Raw genomic sequence first — 13,623 nt, forward strand, 5'->3', positions numbered from 1 at the left:
CCTAGGCAGAAAGAACCATGAAAGACCAAAGTCCCAGGGCATAGTGAACTGTGGCATATTCCAGGTATGGCTGGATCATGGGGACTGAGCGGGAAGATAAAATAAAAAGAGGCCTGAGAGGTAGAAGGCCCAGATCTGACAGGGCTGTGTGAGCCAGGGTGAGTAATTTGGATATATAGTGCAATGGGAACCACTGGAAGGATTAGGTTGAAGAATGATGATCTAATTACAATTAGGGTTATATCCAAATGATGGGACTTAGCAAATGCTCTATATTGGTAATTGTCCATGGGTTGCTCCAACCACTCAGTGATGTTGCCCAGCATTTTGAACAATTATATTGCCACATTCCATGCTGGGGCCAGAGACCAAAGATGTCCCATTATTTCTATTCAGATGGCCTGTAAGTTACTTGCCCAGGATTCCACAGACGACTTTCTAACATTGTCTTTGTCTCTTAGTGATACTAAAATTCTAATGGCACATAGAGCCCACTTCTGCATGCTAATATTTTATAACTTAACCTTGGCATCAGCTAAGTTGGTGAGCTCTGCTCTGGCTGTGACTGACACTAACTAGAGGCCTTAAGCAGCTCAATTTCTCTCTGCATTCCAACTTCTTCACTTTTAAAAATAAAGTTTAGAGGTTCTTAACTTCTTAAAAATCTAAAGAAAGAAAAAAGAAGTGCACATGCACACATAATTATATCTTTCATCTTAGGGTGCTCACAATTTCCTTGTTGCCAGGTTATGAACTCCAGATTAAGAAGTTTGGGCCCAAATGACTCCTACTTTGTCTTTCAAGACTAATATCAGTTGATTATGACCATTGCTGGAACAGTATTTCACTTTAGTCTTTCCCTCTAATGGGCATTCAGTGTACATGAGCACTACCAACTAACAGAAGAGGAGAACGTGAGGAACAGAGGACAAGGAAAAAAACATGCACATGATGTCACTGTGTGAGCCTTAGTTGTGTTCCTTAAAGAAATTTTTTAGCTATTCAAATATCACCCTGACAATCAATCCTACCCTCATTCCTAAATCAATAACAGACAGACCTTTGTCAACATGAAAAGGTTTTCAAGTTATATCTGGTAAGCTTTCCTTTAATTAAAGTCCAGTTATTTATGGTGTTTCTCAAAGTGTGGAGCATACTCTAATTTATGTGGAATAATTTGTGGTGGTACATGAACATACCATTTAAGAAATATAAAATATAATTTATGTGTATAAAAATTAATAGCAAACTAAATTATGTCTTCACAGATATTACTGCTTAAGAGAATGCTAATTTAGAAGAAGTGTCTCACCATTAAATAATGGCCAGATTAGAATTGGCACAATTTTGAATGTGGCATGTGAATGAGAAAGGTCTTAGAAATGGAGGCTACAGAATCCTTCCAGGTGATGTCAAAAGAATCTACTGGAGAATAGTGAGGAAGGGCTAATCAGTCTGTAATTTCATTTACAATAATTATACATGTCATTTTTCCTTCTCAGAAAAGTTTTTCTTGCAGCCACCTTTGGTATTTACACAAAGGGAACTCCACAATCTTAAATGAAAAAGAATAAAAGTCACTATGAAATTTGGTCTTGAAATAATCAAATGAACCAGGGCATGGTGGTGCAAAACTGCAATACCAGTTAACTTGGGAGGTTGAGGCAGGAGGTTTCCAAGTTTGAGGCTAGCCTGAGCAATTTAGCAAAACACTGTCTCAAAATTAAAAAAATAAAAAAGACTAGGAGACTAGGGGTATCTAGGGGTATAGCTTAATGGTAAAGTACCTCTGGATTCAATTCCCAGCCAAAACAACAATGACAACAAAAACAAACCAAATGATCTTTTAAAAATATCTATTTTCTTCAATAATTTTAGACTGTTATCAGTTACCTTCTAAATTTACTTACATTTTTCAGGTGGTGTTATTGTAATAGTCTGAGCTGTGAATTCTTCATCAAAATATCTGGTATCTGTCTCAGATGTTACTTGAGGCTTAAAAGGAGGTACAAGCTGCAAGAAGAAAAGGAAGAAAGAGTGAGTATTGTTAACTAAGTTCAATTTAGGAAAATTGATTTCAAGGATAAAATTAGAGAGCAAATAGTAAAAGGAACAATACAAAAGACTGAGTCACAGATAGGGTGTGTGGCTTCCCCATTAACAGTCTGAAGACAGAACGGTGAGTTCTTGGATGTTCTGTATAAAAATTTGAGAGGTTATGTGAAACAGAACAACAAGGACCTATAAAATAGGGTGGGAGGAAGATACTGAAAAAGATTTCCTATTTTTGTTGTTGTTAACAAATGTATGTGCAAAGTCATATTCATTTGACTACTCTGACAAAATGTGGCTCTTCCTAGTGCCCCAAAAGCACAACATTGTGGCTTTTCTTTCTTCTCCTCCATGTGCTTGGCTGAAGAGGTCAGTATTAAAAATATAACAATACAGTTTTTCACTATGTCACAGGCAGTGTGCTGAACTTCATAAAGAACTCTGCTTATTTGAGAGAGGCATTTATCCCTGCCCTTGGCCTGGACTAAGGACTCATGTAGCCCTAGAAGTTAGATGTAAAATTCTGCTCATAGCTTTTACTGGATACTCAAAGGGAACAGTGCCACAAAAGATATTCAGAGTAACTTCTTTAGGACTGACAGAGCTGGGCTCAGTGGGTCCTGCAGCAGGCATAGGAGTGGGGAAAAAAAATAAAAAAACACAGGCTGTTGAAGGTTATAAAAGCCAGATCCATTTGAACCTCCACAGGCCAGGAGGTAGCTGGGCTGTCACAGGGTTCCTACTTCTCAGGGCTCTGACTCTTGGGAACAGGGAATGCTTAAAGATTATTTTAGTTTTGAAACACAGGATGCCTAATTCCACAGCCTGGAGTCACACTGTATGCTCTGATAAGCACAGAATACAATTCAGAACAGAATACAATTCTCATAGCAATAGGAAAATGGCAAACAAGAATGACAGAAATTAGGATGTTTTATGAAAAAATTTATAGAAACAAATACACAATTGGCTTTAGATCATTGTTTTCCCACTCTCACTGTCACCAAATTTATATTAAATAAAAAGGCAAAATCTTCTAAATTATTCTCTAGACAGATTACTTTTTTTAAAAATTGGGAGATGAGCAGAGTTAAAAGCATGTTTTCAAAATAGAGAACCACATTTCAGTTTATGGCACATGTTACAAAGCATTTTGAATCTTTTTAACACTTTTTCTCTGTTTGCCCACAGTACAAAAGTATTCTAAGGTCTCATTTCTAGCAAGCACTCTTTTGGGGATGGAACCAAATTCAGGTTCTATTCATTAGCTACAATGACTACTAAGAACAATATGGCTCTTCTTTCAGCATCCTTCAACCCCCCAGAACACATTTCCTTCTAGCTGTTCTGTTAAGATGACTGGGCATTAGCAATCGGGCCACTCCACTGATAGAAACCTTACTTTTTCCATTCATAAATCGGTGTATTCTCTTCACCAGCATAACATATATGCACACAAGAACACAGGCGATACACACTTGAGAAGTTCTGGTTTTCTTTTTAGAAAACTGAGGGGTAATTTCCTCTACCTGGCAGGAAACTGGGAGACCAAGCTTCTGATTGGGAGAATGAGTCCTTCTAACTCACCATTCTAAGAATGTGCACCGAAGAGATCTTCATTATTCCATTCTAAAGATAACAACAGTATATTCTTTTGGCTGAAATGGGCAGTGGAACTAGGTTTTACACAACTCTGACCACCCTTAACATCTCCATCCTTCTGAGGTAAAAAACCTAAATCTGCCTTCAAATTAGGGGAAAACTACTCCCCTTTTAGATGACCACCTCTAACTTTAAAAAGCTGAATCATAGTTTCAAAAAGAGTACGAAGGAACTTAATGGTCTGTACAAATGTGAAGTTACTAGCAAGGACTTTCCTAATTATATATATCCAATACTCTCTCCATTATCTTCTATCTCACACTGCTCTAATTTCCTTCAAAAACCATTTTACACACAATACACACATACATACATTTGTTTATCTTCATCATCACACCACACTCCCAATAAAACACAAGTTCTATGATGGCTGGGACTTAAAAAAAAAGTTCTTAGGCATAATTAACACACACTAATTAGCACATACAAAGAACACACAATTTATACTGACATACCTAAATACCCATGAAACTGTCATCACAATCATGATAGTGAACATATCCATCACTTGCAAATGTCTTTTTGTCCCCTGTGCAGTTGTGTCCTCTATTCAATCCCTCTTCAGGCAATGACTGATAAGATCTGTCATGATAGATTTGTATTTTCTAGAATTTTTATAAACAGAATCATATAAGATGTATTCCTTGTATTCTTATCATTTAATATGATACTATGCCATTCATCCATATTACCACACATATCAAGGATTTACCCATCTTATTTCTGGGTAATATCCCACTGTATATATATATAACACAATTTATCCATTCACCTGTTGATGGACATTTGGGTTGCTTCCAGTTTGGGGTTATTACAAATAAAACTGCTATGAAGCTTTGTGTCCAAGTCTTTGTATAGGCATTTAAATTAATTTTGGACAAATATCAAGGGGTAAAATGGCTGGGTCTTACAGTAGGTGTACATTTGACTTTCTAAGAAACTGTCCAACTGTTTCTCCAAGTGGCTGTACCATTTTACATTAATGCCAACAGTATGTTAGTGTTATAGTTGCTCTGTGTTCTCACCAAAAATGGTTTGGTAAAACCTTTTCAATATTAAACATTCTAATATGTGGTGGTACTTCACTGTGTGTACGTTTGGCACCAGAGATTGAACGCAGGGGCACTTAGACAGTGAGCCACATCCCCATCTCTTTTTAAATTTTGAGACAAGGTCTAAGTTGCTGAGGCTGGCCTTGAGGATTGTAGAATCCTCCTGCCTTAGCCTCCCAAGTTGTTGAGATTACAGGCTTCATTGTGATTTTAAATTTACATTTCCTTATTGGAAAATGATGCTTAGCATTTTTCATAATTTTATTTCTTCTTTGGGTTAAGTATTCTACTATTTAGCTATTTTTCTTGTTATCAGATCTCCAGAGTTCTTTACATACCCACATGCATGTCCTTTTACCACATTTTTGATTTACAACTATTCTTCTAGTTTGTGGTTTTTCCTTTCATTCTCTTTATAATGCTTTTGAGGAAAATTAAGTTCTTCATTTTGATGAAGCCTGATTTACAATTTTTCCTTATGAATCATGTTTTTGTTTTTATCTAAGAAATCTCTGTACATCGCAATTATTCAGTTTCTTCTATGTTTTCCTGTAGAGGTTTTACATTAGGGCTATGATCCATTTTCAGTTAATTTTATACTTGGTGCAAATTTTTAAAAATATGAATGTTCAATAAATTGAACTGAATTGTCTTTGTACTTTCATCGAGAGGCAACTGACCATAGGTCTATTTCCAGATTCTCAATTCTGTTGCCTTGATCTCTTTGCCCACCTTTATGCCAATAACAAACTGCTTTGATTACTAAGACTAAATGTGGAGTTTGAAGTCAGGAAGTATAGGTGCTCAAACTTTATTATAGATGTTAAAGTTATTTTGTCTACTCTCAGATCTTTGTATTTCCATATTCATTTTAGAATCAATCTGTTAATTTTTGCAAAATAGATCTTGATTAGGATTGGTGAATTTATGTTATCAATTTAGAGATAACTGACAAATATATCGATTCTTCTAATCCATGAACATTGACAATATAGCTCTCCATTTATTTAAGTCATTTTTAAGTTCTCTCAACAGTATTTGTCAGTTTTCACTATGAAAGTTTTTCATATCTTTTGCAAAAGCTATTAATTACCTTATATTTCTTTTGCTACTGAAAGTGATATTTATATGAATTTTCCTCTTGATTGTCTATTGCTACTGTATGAAATCATATTTATTTTTATATTCTGCAAACTTGTATATACTTACTTTGTATCAAGAAACCCTGGATTAAACCTCAGTAGCTTTTGGTAGATTCCAACAGATTTCCAACATAATCATACTGTCTACAAATAAAGACAGATTTACTGCTTTCTTTCTGATGTGTACATATTTTCTTCCTTTCTCTTGACTTATTGTACTGACTTAAATTTCCAGCACGGCGAACAACTTTTCCTTAAAAAAGCATTCAGTCTTTCTCCATCAGCTGTGAATTTTTCTTAGATGCAACTAATCAGGTTGAAGAACATTCCTGTTCCTAAATTACTGGGAATATTTAATTTTGTTTTGTTTTAAAATCAGAAGTGAATGTTGGACTTTCTCGAGTGCTTTTTTCATCTAGTGAGACAATAATTTCTTAGTTTGTGAATATGTATTATACAGACTTTAAAAATTTTTTTCTTTTTTTTAGTTGTTGATGGATCTTTATTTTAGTTATATGTGGTGCTGAGAATAAAATCCAGTGCTTCACACCTGCTATGCAAGAGCTCTTCCACTGAGCTACAGCCCTAGCCACAGTGACTGACTTTTGAATGTGAAATCGACACATATTCCTAAACCTAACCTAACTTTCCTATGTACATATATGAATACACCACAGTAAATCTGAACATCGTGTTCGTCCACAAGACTGGGATCCTGATTAGGATAAGACATACTTTGTTTGTATAAACATGTCAAAAGACACTGTACTGTCATGTATAACTAAAAAAGAAAACTTTTTTTTTGTTTTTAAAGCTAGTTTTAAAAAAACCCATTTAATGGGCTGGGGTTGTAGTTCAATGGTAAAGCACTTGTTAGCACTACATATAAATAAGTAAAAAACAAAGGTCAATTGACAAATAAAAAATATTTTTTTAAAAAACCCACTTAGTGATGATGCTGAATTGAATTTGATTTGCTACAATTATGTTAAGAATTTTTGCATATAAAAAATGACTGCATATATTTTCATTAAGAAAAGTAGGCACATTAAAAATGCTGGGCAAAGTACCAGAAATAATTAAAAAAAAAAAAAAGAAATTGTTCTATTGTTTTTTTTGTAATACCTTTGACTACTTTTGGAATCAGGCTGGCCTCATAGAATGAAGTAGAAAATATACCTTCATCTTCGATTTTCTGTAATAATTTACACATGATTAATACTGTTCTTTAACTGTTTGGTAGAATTAATTGGTGAAGTCAAATAGATCTGGAGTCTTCTATGTGAGCAGGAGTTCAAATACAAATATAATTGATTTATGACTTCTATGTTATCCATTTCTTTTTGGTTATTGGCGTCTTTCAAGGAATTTACCCATTTCAGGTATTGTTGAATTTAATGCCATAAAATGATACATAATATTTCCATTTATACACTGGAACAAAGTTGCCTTTCTAATTCAATACATTAAAAATTTGTTTTCTCACCATTCTAATGGGTTAGAAAAGTATCAATTATAATGATCTTATCAAAGAACTAGTTTTACTTTTCATTAACTTTTTTTCTATTATTTTCAGTTTCTATTTCACTGATGGCTGTCCAAATCTTTATTATTTTTTCTCTTTCTGGACTTAATTTGTGCTTCCTTTTCTAGTTTAATTTGGAAGCTAAGATTATTGAACTTTGACCTTTCTTTTCTAATATAATCATTCAGTACTATAAATTTCCCTGGAAGTACTGGTTTAGTTGTATCACAAAGGTGAACAAGTTTTGTTTTCAGTTTTAGTCAGTTAAAAATGTTTTTAAATCTCCATTCTGATTTCTTCTTTGACTCATACATTATTTAAAATTATATTTCACTTCCAAATATTTGGGAATTTTACATGCATCTTTCTGTTTTAATTTCATTTAATTCAAAGAGAATAGACTTTAAATTATTTGAATCCTTTATACTTCATAGAGTTGTTCTCTTCAAAACATGTGTGACTTTGAAATATTTTGTGTGACTTTGAAAAGCATTAGTGTTCCCTTGTTATTAGGCAGAGTATTCTATAAATATCAGTCAGATCAAGTTGGTTGACAGTACTGTTCAAATTCCCTTTACTACTTCTAGCAATTATTTGAAAGTGAGTATTGAAATTTCTGGCTTTAATTGTGGGTTTGTCTATTTTTCCTTATAGTTCTATTAGGTATTTTAAATTTTGTATTGTTATTAAGTGTGTAACTCATTAAAATTATGTTTTTTGTTTGTTTGTTTTTTTTTTTTGGTGCTGGGGATCAAACCCAGGGCCTTGTGCATGCAAGGCAAACATTCTACCAATTGAGCTATATCCCCCCCCCTCCTTTTTTTTATACTGGAGATTGAACCCAGGGACACTTTACTTATATCCCTAGACCATTTTATTTTATGACAGGATCTCACTATGTTGTTGACAGTCTCACTAAATTGCTGAGGCTGATCTCAAACTTTGATCCTCCTGTTTCAGTCTTCTGAATTGCTGTCATAATAGGCAAATGCCACTATGCCCAGATATGATATGTGATAAAATAGTCCCTTTATTATTAAATTACCTTCTTTTTCTCAGTAATATTACTTTCTTTGAAATTCACTTTGTAATATTAATATAGCCACTCCACTTTTCTTTGGATTAATGTAAGCATGGCATGTAATTTTTCCTTTCATTTGCTTGTATCTTACATTTAATATAGATGGTTCTTGCTTTTTACCTAGTCTGATAATTTCTTGTCTTTTAATTAATTATGTTATTTAGCTTATTTACATTTAATGTGATCACTAACATGACTATCATCGTGTTATGTTAAACTATCATCTTGCTATGTGTATTCCATTTGACTCATCATCTGTTTTGCACTAATGCTGATCCCCAAATTCTTAAAACACTGGTAGCATTAGCAGTATTTGTTAAGTAAATGAATCAATAACTCAATCTTAGAGCTGAGTGGAATGTCAAAGAGCATATAGTCTGCCAGTTTAGAGATAAGGAAATTAATGTAGACATTGGCAAATAACAACTAGAAGAAGAAAAACTTAGATCTTCTGATCTCAGGGGCTTTCTTATATAGCTCTTGTAATATGGAAAACTTTAGATGAAAACTGCTTTTGCTTTTGAATCCTTCTTTAGACATTAAAGTCAAGATACACATGTTGGGAACTAGGCCCTCTCACCCCTCACCATGCACAGAAGCATATTAGACCAGTCAGTGAAATATGAACAACTATACGGGGAATCAAAGACCCTACTTTATATACATGGGGAAAGTTGTGGAGTAAGGCTTGAAAAACAAATAAAATAAAAATATCTCAGTATAGTACTTGAACAGAGGCATCCCCACAAAAATCATCAAGGATATCCAGACTTTGGATTTCATGATAAATTATCTGAACATATATTTTCAAGTAAACAAGTTGAACAAATTTCAAATATCTTATTATTATGAGCGAAGCAGTCTCCCCCTCAAATTCATGTGTCCAAGATATAACTCCCAGAACCTCAGAGTAAAACTGACTTTGGAGACAAGGTCTTTAAAGAGGTGACTGCATTAAAATAAGGTGTCAGAGTGGTAGCAAATCCAATTTAACTGATGATCTTATAAGAAGAGGGAATTTGGATATACAAGGAGATATCAGGTGTACATATTAACTGAGGAAAGATCATATGAAGCTATAAGGAGAAGATGGCCATCCTTAAACCAAGGAGACAGGTCTCAGAAGAAATCACACCACCTGGTAGTCTAATCTTCCAGCCACCAGAAATGTGAGAAAACGAATTCCCTTGTTTAAACTATACATGCTGTGATATTTTGTTATGGCAGTCCTAGCACATCAATATGTAAATTTTCTATTTGGGATTTAAACCAATATTTTAATTTCTTCTTCCTTTTCCTTTGGATATCATTCTCAAAATACTCTTATCAAATGATACAATGTAAATTCTCACATAGAAGTAATAAATTCAGAAGTATTTAACTGAAAACCTCAGCTTTTATATGCTTACTCAATAAGTAGCTATAACATAATTAACTGCAAACTGACCTATTTTCCTGACAAATGCATTAACTTGGAACAGATCTTTCTTTAAGAGATAATTAGTTTTCAGAAAATGTAGTTCTTAATGATTTAAACAATAAGATCAAGGTTCTGGGTTCAAGACATCACTTTTCATTTACTGAAAAGGCACATTTAAAGTTGGTTTATTTGTGCAATCCCAGGTCCTTTTAGATGTGGTTTCTTAAATCCTTTTCACATTGATCTTCTAATAAATTTTAAATCCTACCAAATTACTTTACCACTTACCGTCTTTCTAAAAGTAAATATTTGTGTGTTTCTTTGCAGTGTAAGTGAAAGAATATAAAGATTCTTCTTCTTTTTTTTTAATATTTATTTTTTAGTTTTCGGCGGACACAACATCTTTGTTTTTGTATGTGGTCCTGAGGATCGAACCCGGGACGCACGCATGCCAGGCGAGCGCGCTACCGCTTGAGCCACATCCCTGGCCCAAAGATTCTTCTTAAACTTGTCACAAAAATTCACTTTTGTTATTTCTGGTAAGATTGGAATGCCAACGTGGGTGTATAACACCAAAGTCTTGAATGTATCTTCCTAGACCTTTTCTAGCAAGAAATCACTTGCTATTATCTAGTATGTATATTCTTTCTTGTACTTTCAGTTTTAGGTGCTTAAGAAATAGGAAGTAGAACTTAAAATTTTCTGGGAAAGCTGACATAGACAGTAATCATGGTACCTTAATTGCCTTAGAAACTGTGGTTATACTCACAATTCAGTGTTGGCATACATAAAACAAAATACTTGGAATATAGATATTTGCAGTAAAGATTGCCAACACTATTGAAAGCTTAGAATGTTCCATAGATAGCAACCTGGTGCTGATTTTTGAAAGCATAGCTAAGCTTTAAGGGGGGATTCTGCTTTGTTTAATTTCTATTGCTCCTGAAAAACTGGCTTTCTGCTGTGCGTGTGTTTGTATGCATGCATACAAGAAATACGGAAAGAAGATTTATGTAAAAAATCTAATATATCTACAGCATATATTATTTAATTATGTTTTATGCTAAGTTTTGCCACACCAATAAATCCTTGATATAAAAGTATGAACTCAAATACCGATATTTTATTCTTGCAAAACCACATAATTCTAATTGAAGTTCAGAGTGCTGACCTTAATTCTACAAAAAATTGTACCAAAGGGTTCAACATATACAAATTTATATACAAGTACAGTGTCACACATTGGACCATCAAAAGGAATATTATGGCTATGTTAAATACTAACTGTTAATATTAAATATTCATAATTTGCTTTTCCTATTGAAATTTTGAAGGACTTGTTAATAAACAATATGGGCAATTTGCACTGCTTTAAAAGTAATTCCCAGAAAATTGAACTCATATTTTCATTTTTTGATACATTTTCTCATTTAAAAAGAACTTCACAAACACTCATTTCATTGACCATAGATCTATGGATAGGTAGTGCTGCTCATAAACACCAAAGGTAAATTAAATTATTTGAAGACTTCAGTTATGATTGGAGAGGATTCACTTATTAAAAAGGACTCTCATGGGCTGGAGATGTGGCTCAAGCGGTAGTGCGCTTGCCTGGCATGCGTGTGGCCTGGGTTCGATCCTCAGCACCACATACAAACAAAGATGTTGTGTCTGCCGAGAACTAAAAAATAAATATTAAAAAAAATTCTCTCTCTCTCTCTCTTTAAAAAAAAGGGGGGGGCTCTCATGAGTGAAACAAAGGGAGCTTTGAAAGGCAAGTATTAGAAACTCTATACTACTTTGATGGTAATGTTATGAACAAGGTACATGTAATTTAACGTCAGAACTTACTAACAACTAGTGAAATAATCTCTCTTTCCTTCATTGTCCAGCATCAGCAATGTAGAAGCTGCTAATCATTATTTCTGATTAGAAATGTTCAAGAACATGAGTAAAAGTTGAATTAGTATATAAACTAAGGGAAAATCACAGGTGTGCACGCACACACACACATACACACATTATAGCCCAGTACTCAGGAGGGCTAAAAAGAGGGTCCAGGTGAAGGTGGAGCAGCTACAGGGCTGACCACTGCTACAATGCCATTTTGCTGCAATGATGGATAAAAACATGAAGGAGCTACAAAGCAGCTGCTGCTTTTACCCTCCAAATCTCCTAGGAGAATCTCACAGAGCAAATTTCCAGTTTTGGGAAATGCGGCTCAGTCTAGTCAAATTACATATTACAAAAGCCATCACACAAACAAAAATATCTTGAAAACAGCTAGTGAAATGTAACATAAAACTTCCAAGGGAATAAATATTTAAATACACACTCACTAAACTATCAACTCACAATTTTATATTCAGTGAAAATATCCTTCAAGAATGAAAGCAAAATAAAGACATAATCTGATAAAAGCAAACATTTTTTTTTTTTTTTTTTTTTTTGCCAGCTGCAGTGTAAGGAATGATTAAGGAAATTCTTTAGGCTGAAAGGAAATGATACCAGAAAAATACTTGAATCCTCAAGAAAAAATTAAGAAACAAAAGTGTTCTGAAATTAATGGTGATGGTTGCAGAAGCCTGTGAATAACCTAAAACTACTGTATGATATTCATATGTTTAAAAGTGAATTATATCTCAATAAAGTTAATTTTTAAAAAACAAATCAAGAGCATTGAAAATGGTAAATAAGGAGAAGAATGAATCATAAAAGTTCTAACTTAGCATCTAGAACAGAGATGAAGATTAATGGTCAAATAGGATCACAGATAATAAAAAATCAACCACAAAATTAATATAGTGAAGAATGGAAGGTTCACTTACAGAGGGGAGGAAATGTTGGCAAACTATTCATCTGACACAGGATTCATATCCAGAATATAGAAGAAACTAAGAAAACTCAAAAGCAGTGCAATAAAACAAGTAACTTAAAAAGAGGCAATTAATCTGAACAGACATTTCTCGAAAGAAAATATACAAATGGTCAAAAAGTGTATTAAAAAGTATTCAACATCACTAGGCATTAGGGAAATCAAATAAAAACCACAAGAAGCTATCTTCAATATTGGCTGATATCAAAAAAGAAAAATATTACAAAGGATGGTAAAGATGCAGAGAAAAAGGAAATTTCATATACTTTGCTGGCAATATAAATTAGCACAGACATTAAGAAAACATTATTGAAAGGCATCTAGGTTGGTTCCAGTTTAGCTCTTGTGAATTGTGCTGCCATAAACATTGATGTGGCTGTGTCCCTGTGGTATGCTGTTTTTAAGTCCTTTGGGTATAGACCGAGGAGTGGGATAGCTGGGTCAAACGGTGGTTCCATTCCCAGTTTTCCAAGGAATCTCCATAGTGCTTTCCATATTGGCTGCACCATTTTGCAGTCCCACCAACTATGTATGAGTATGCCTTTTCCTCCACATTCTTGCCAACACTTATTGTTATTTGTATTTTTAATAGCTGCCATTCTAACTGGAGTAAGATGTTAGAGTATTTTTTTTTTCTTTTTTTTATTAGTTGCACATGACAATACAATGATCTTGACATATCATACATTTGAATCAAATGAGTATAATTTCTCATTTTTCTGAGTGTACAGGTTGCAGAATCACATTGGTTATACAGACATGTATATACATACAGCAATACTAGTGTCTATTTTATTCTGCTGCCCTCCCTATC

General features: G+C 33.8%; 1 protein-coding gene across 6 annotated transcripts in view; it reads right to left on the reverse strand.

Moving 5' to 3' along the window:
• The window catches only part of Akt3 (AKT serine/threonine kinase 3), a 302,015-nt gene that overhangs the window by 32,397 nt on the left and 255,995 nt on the right, over positions 1–13,623 (reverse strand). For all 6 annotated transcript variants that reach the window (XM_071599993.1, XM_071599992.1, XM_071599991.1 and 3 more), the window contains one exon: positions 1,911–2,013. In XM_071599993.1, the coding sequence (XP_071456094.1) occupies positions 1,911–2,013 (103 nt within the window). The remainder of the gene's footprint in view (positions 1–1,910; positions 2,014–13,623) is intronic.

This window comes from Marmota flaviventris, chromosome 12 (assembly GCF_047511675.1).
Source record: "Marmota flaviventris isolate mMarFla1 chromosome 12, mMarFla1.hap1, whole genome shotgun sequence".
Classification (NCBI taxonomy): domain Eukaryota; kingdom Metazoa; phylum Chordata; class Mammalia; order Rodentia; family Sciuridae; genus Marmota; species Marmota flaviventris.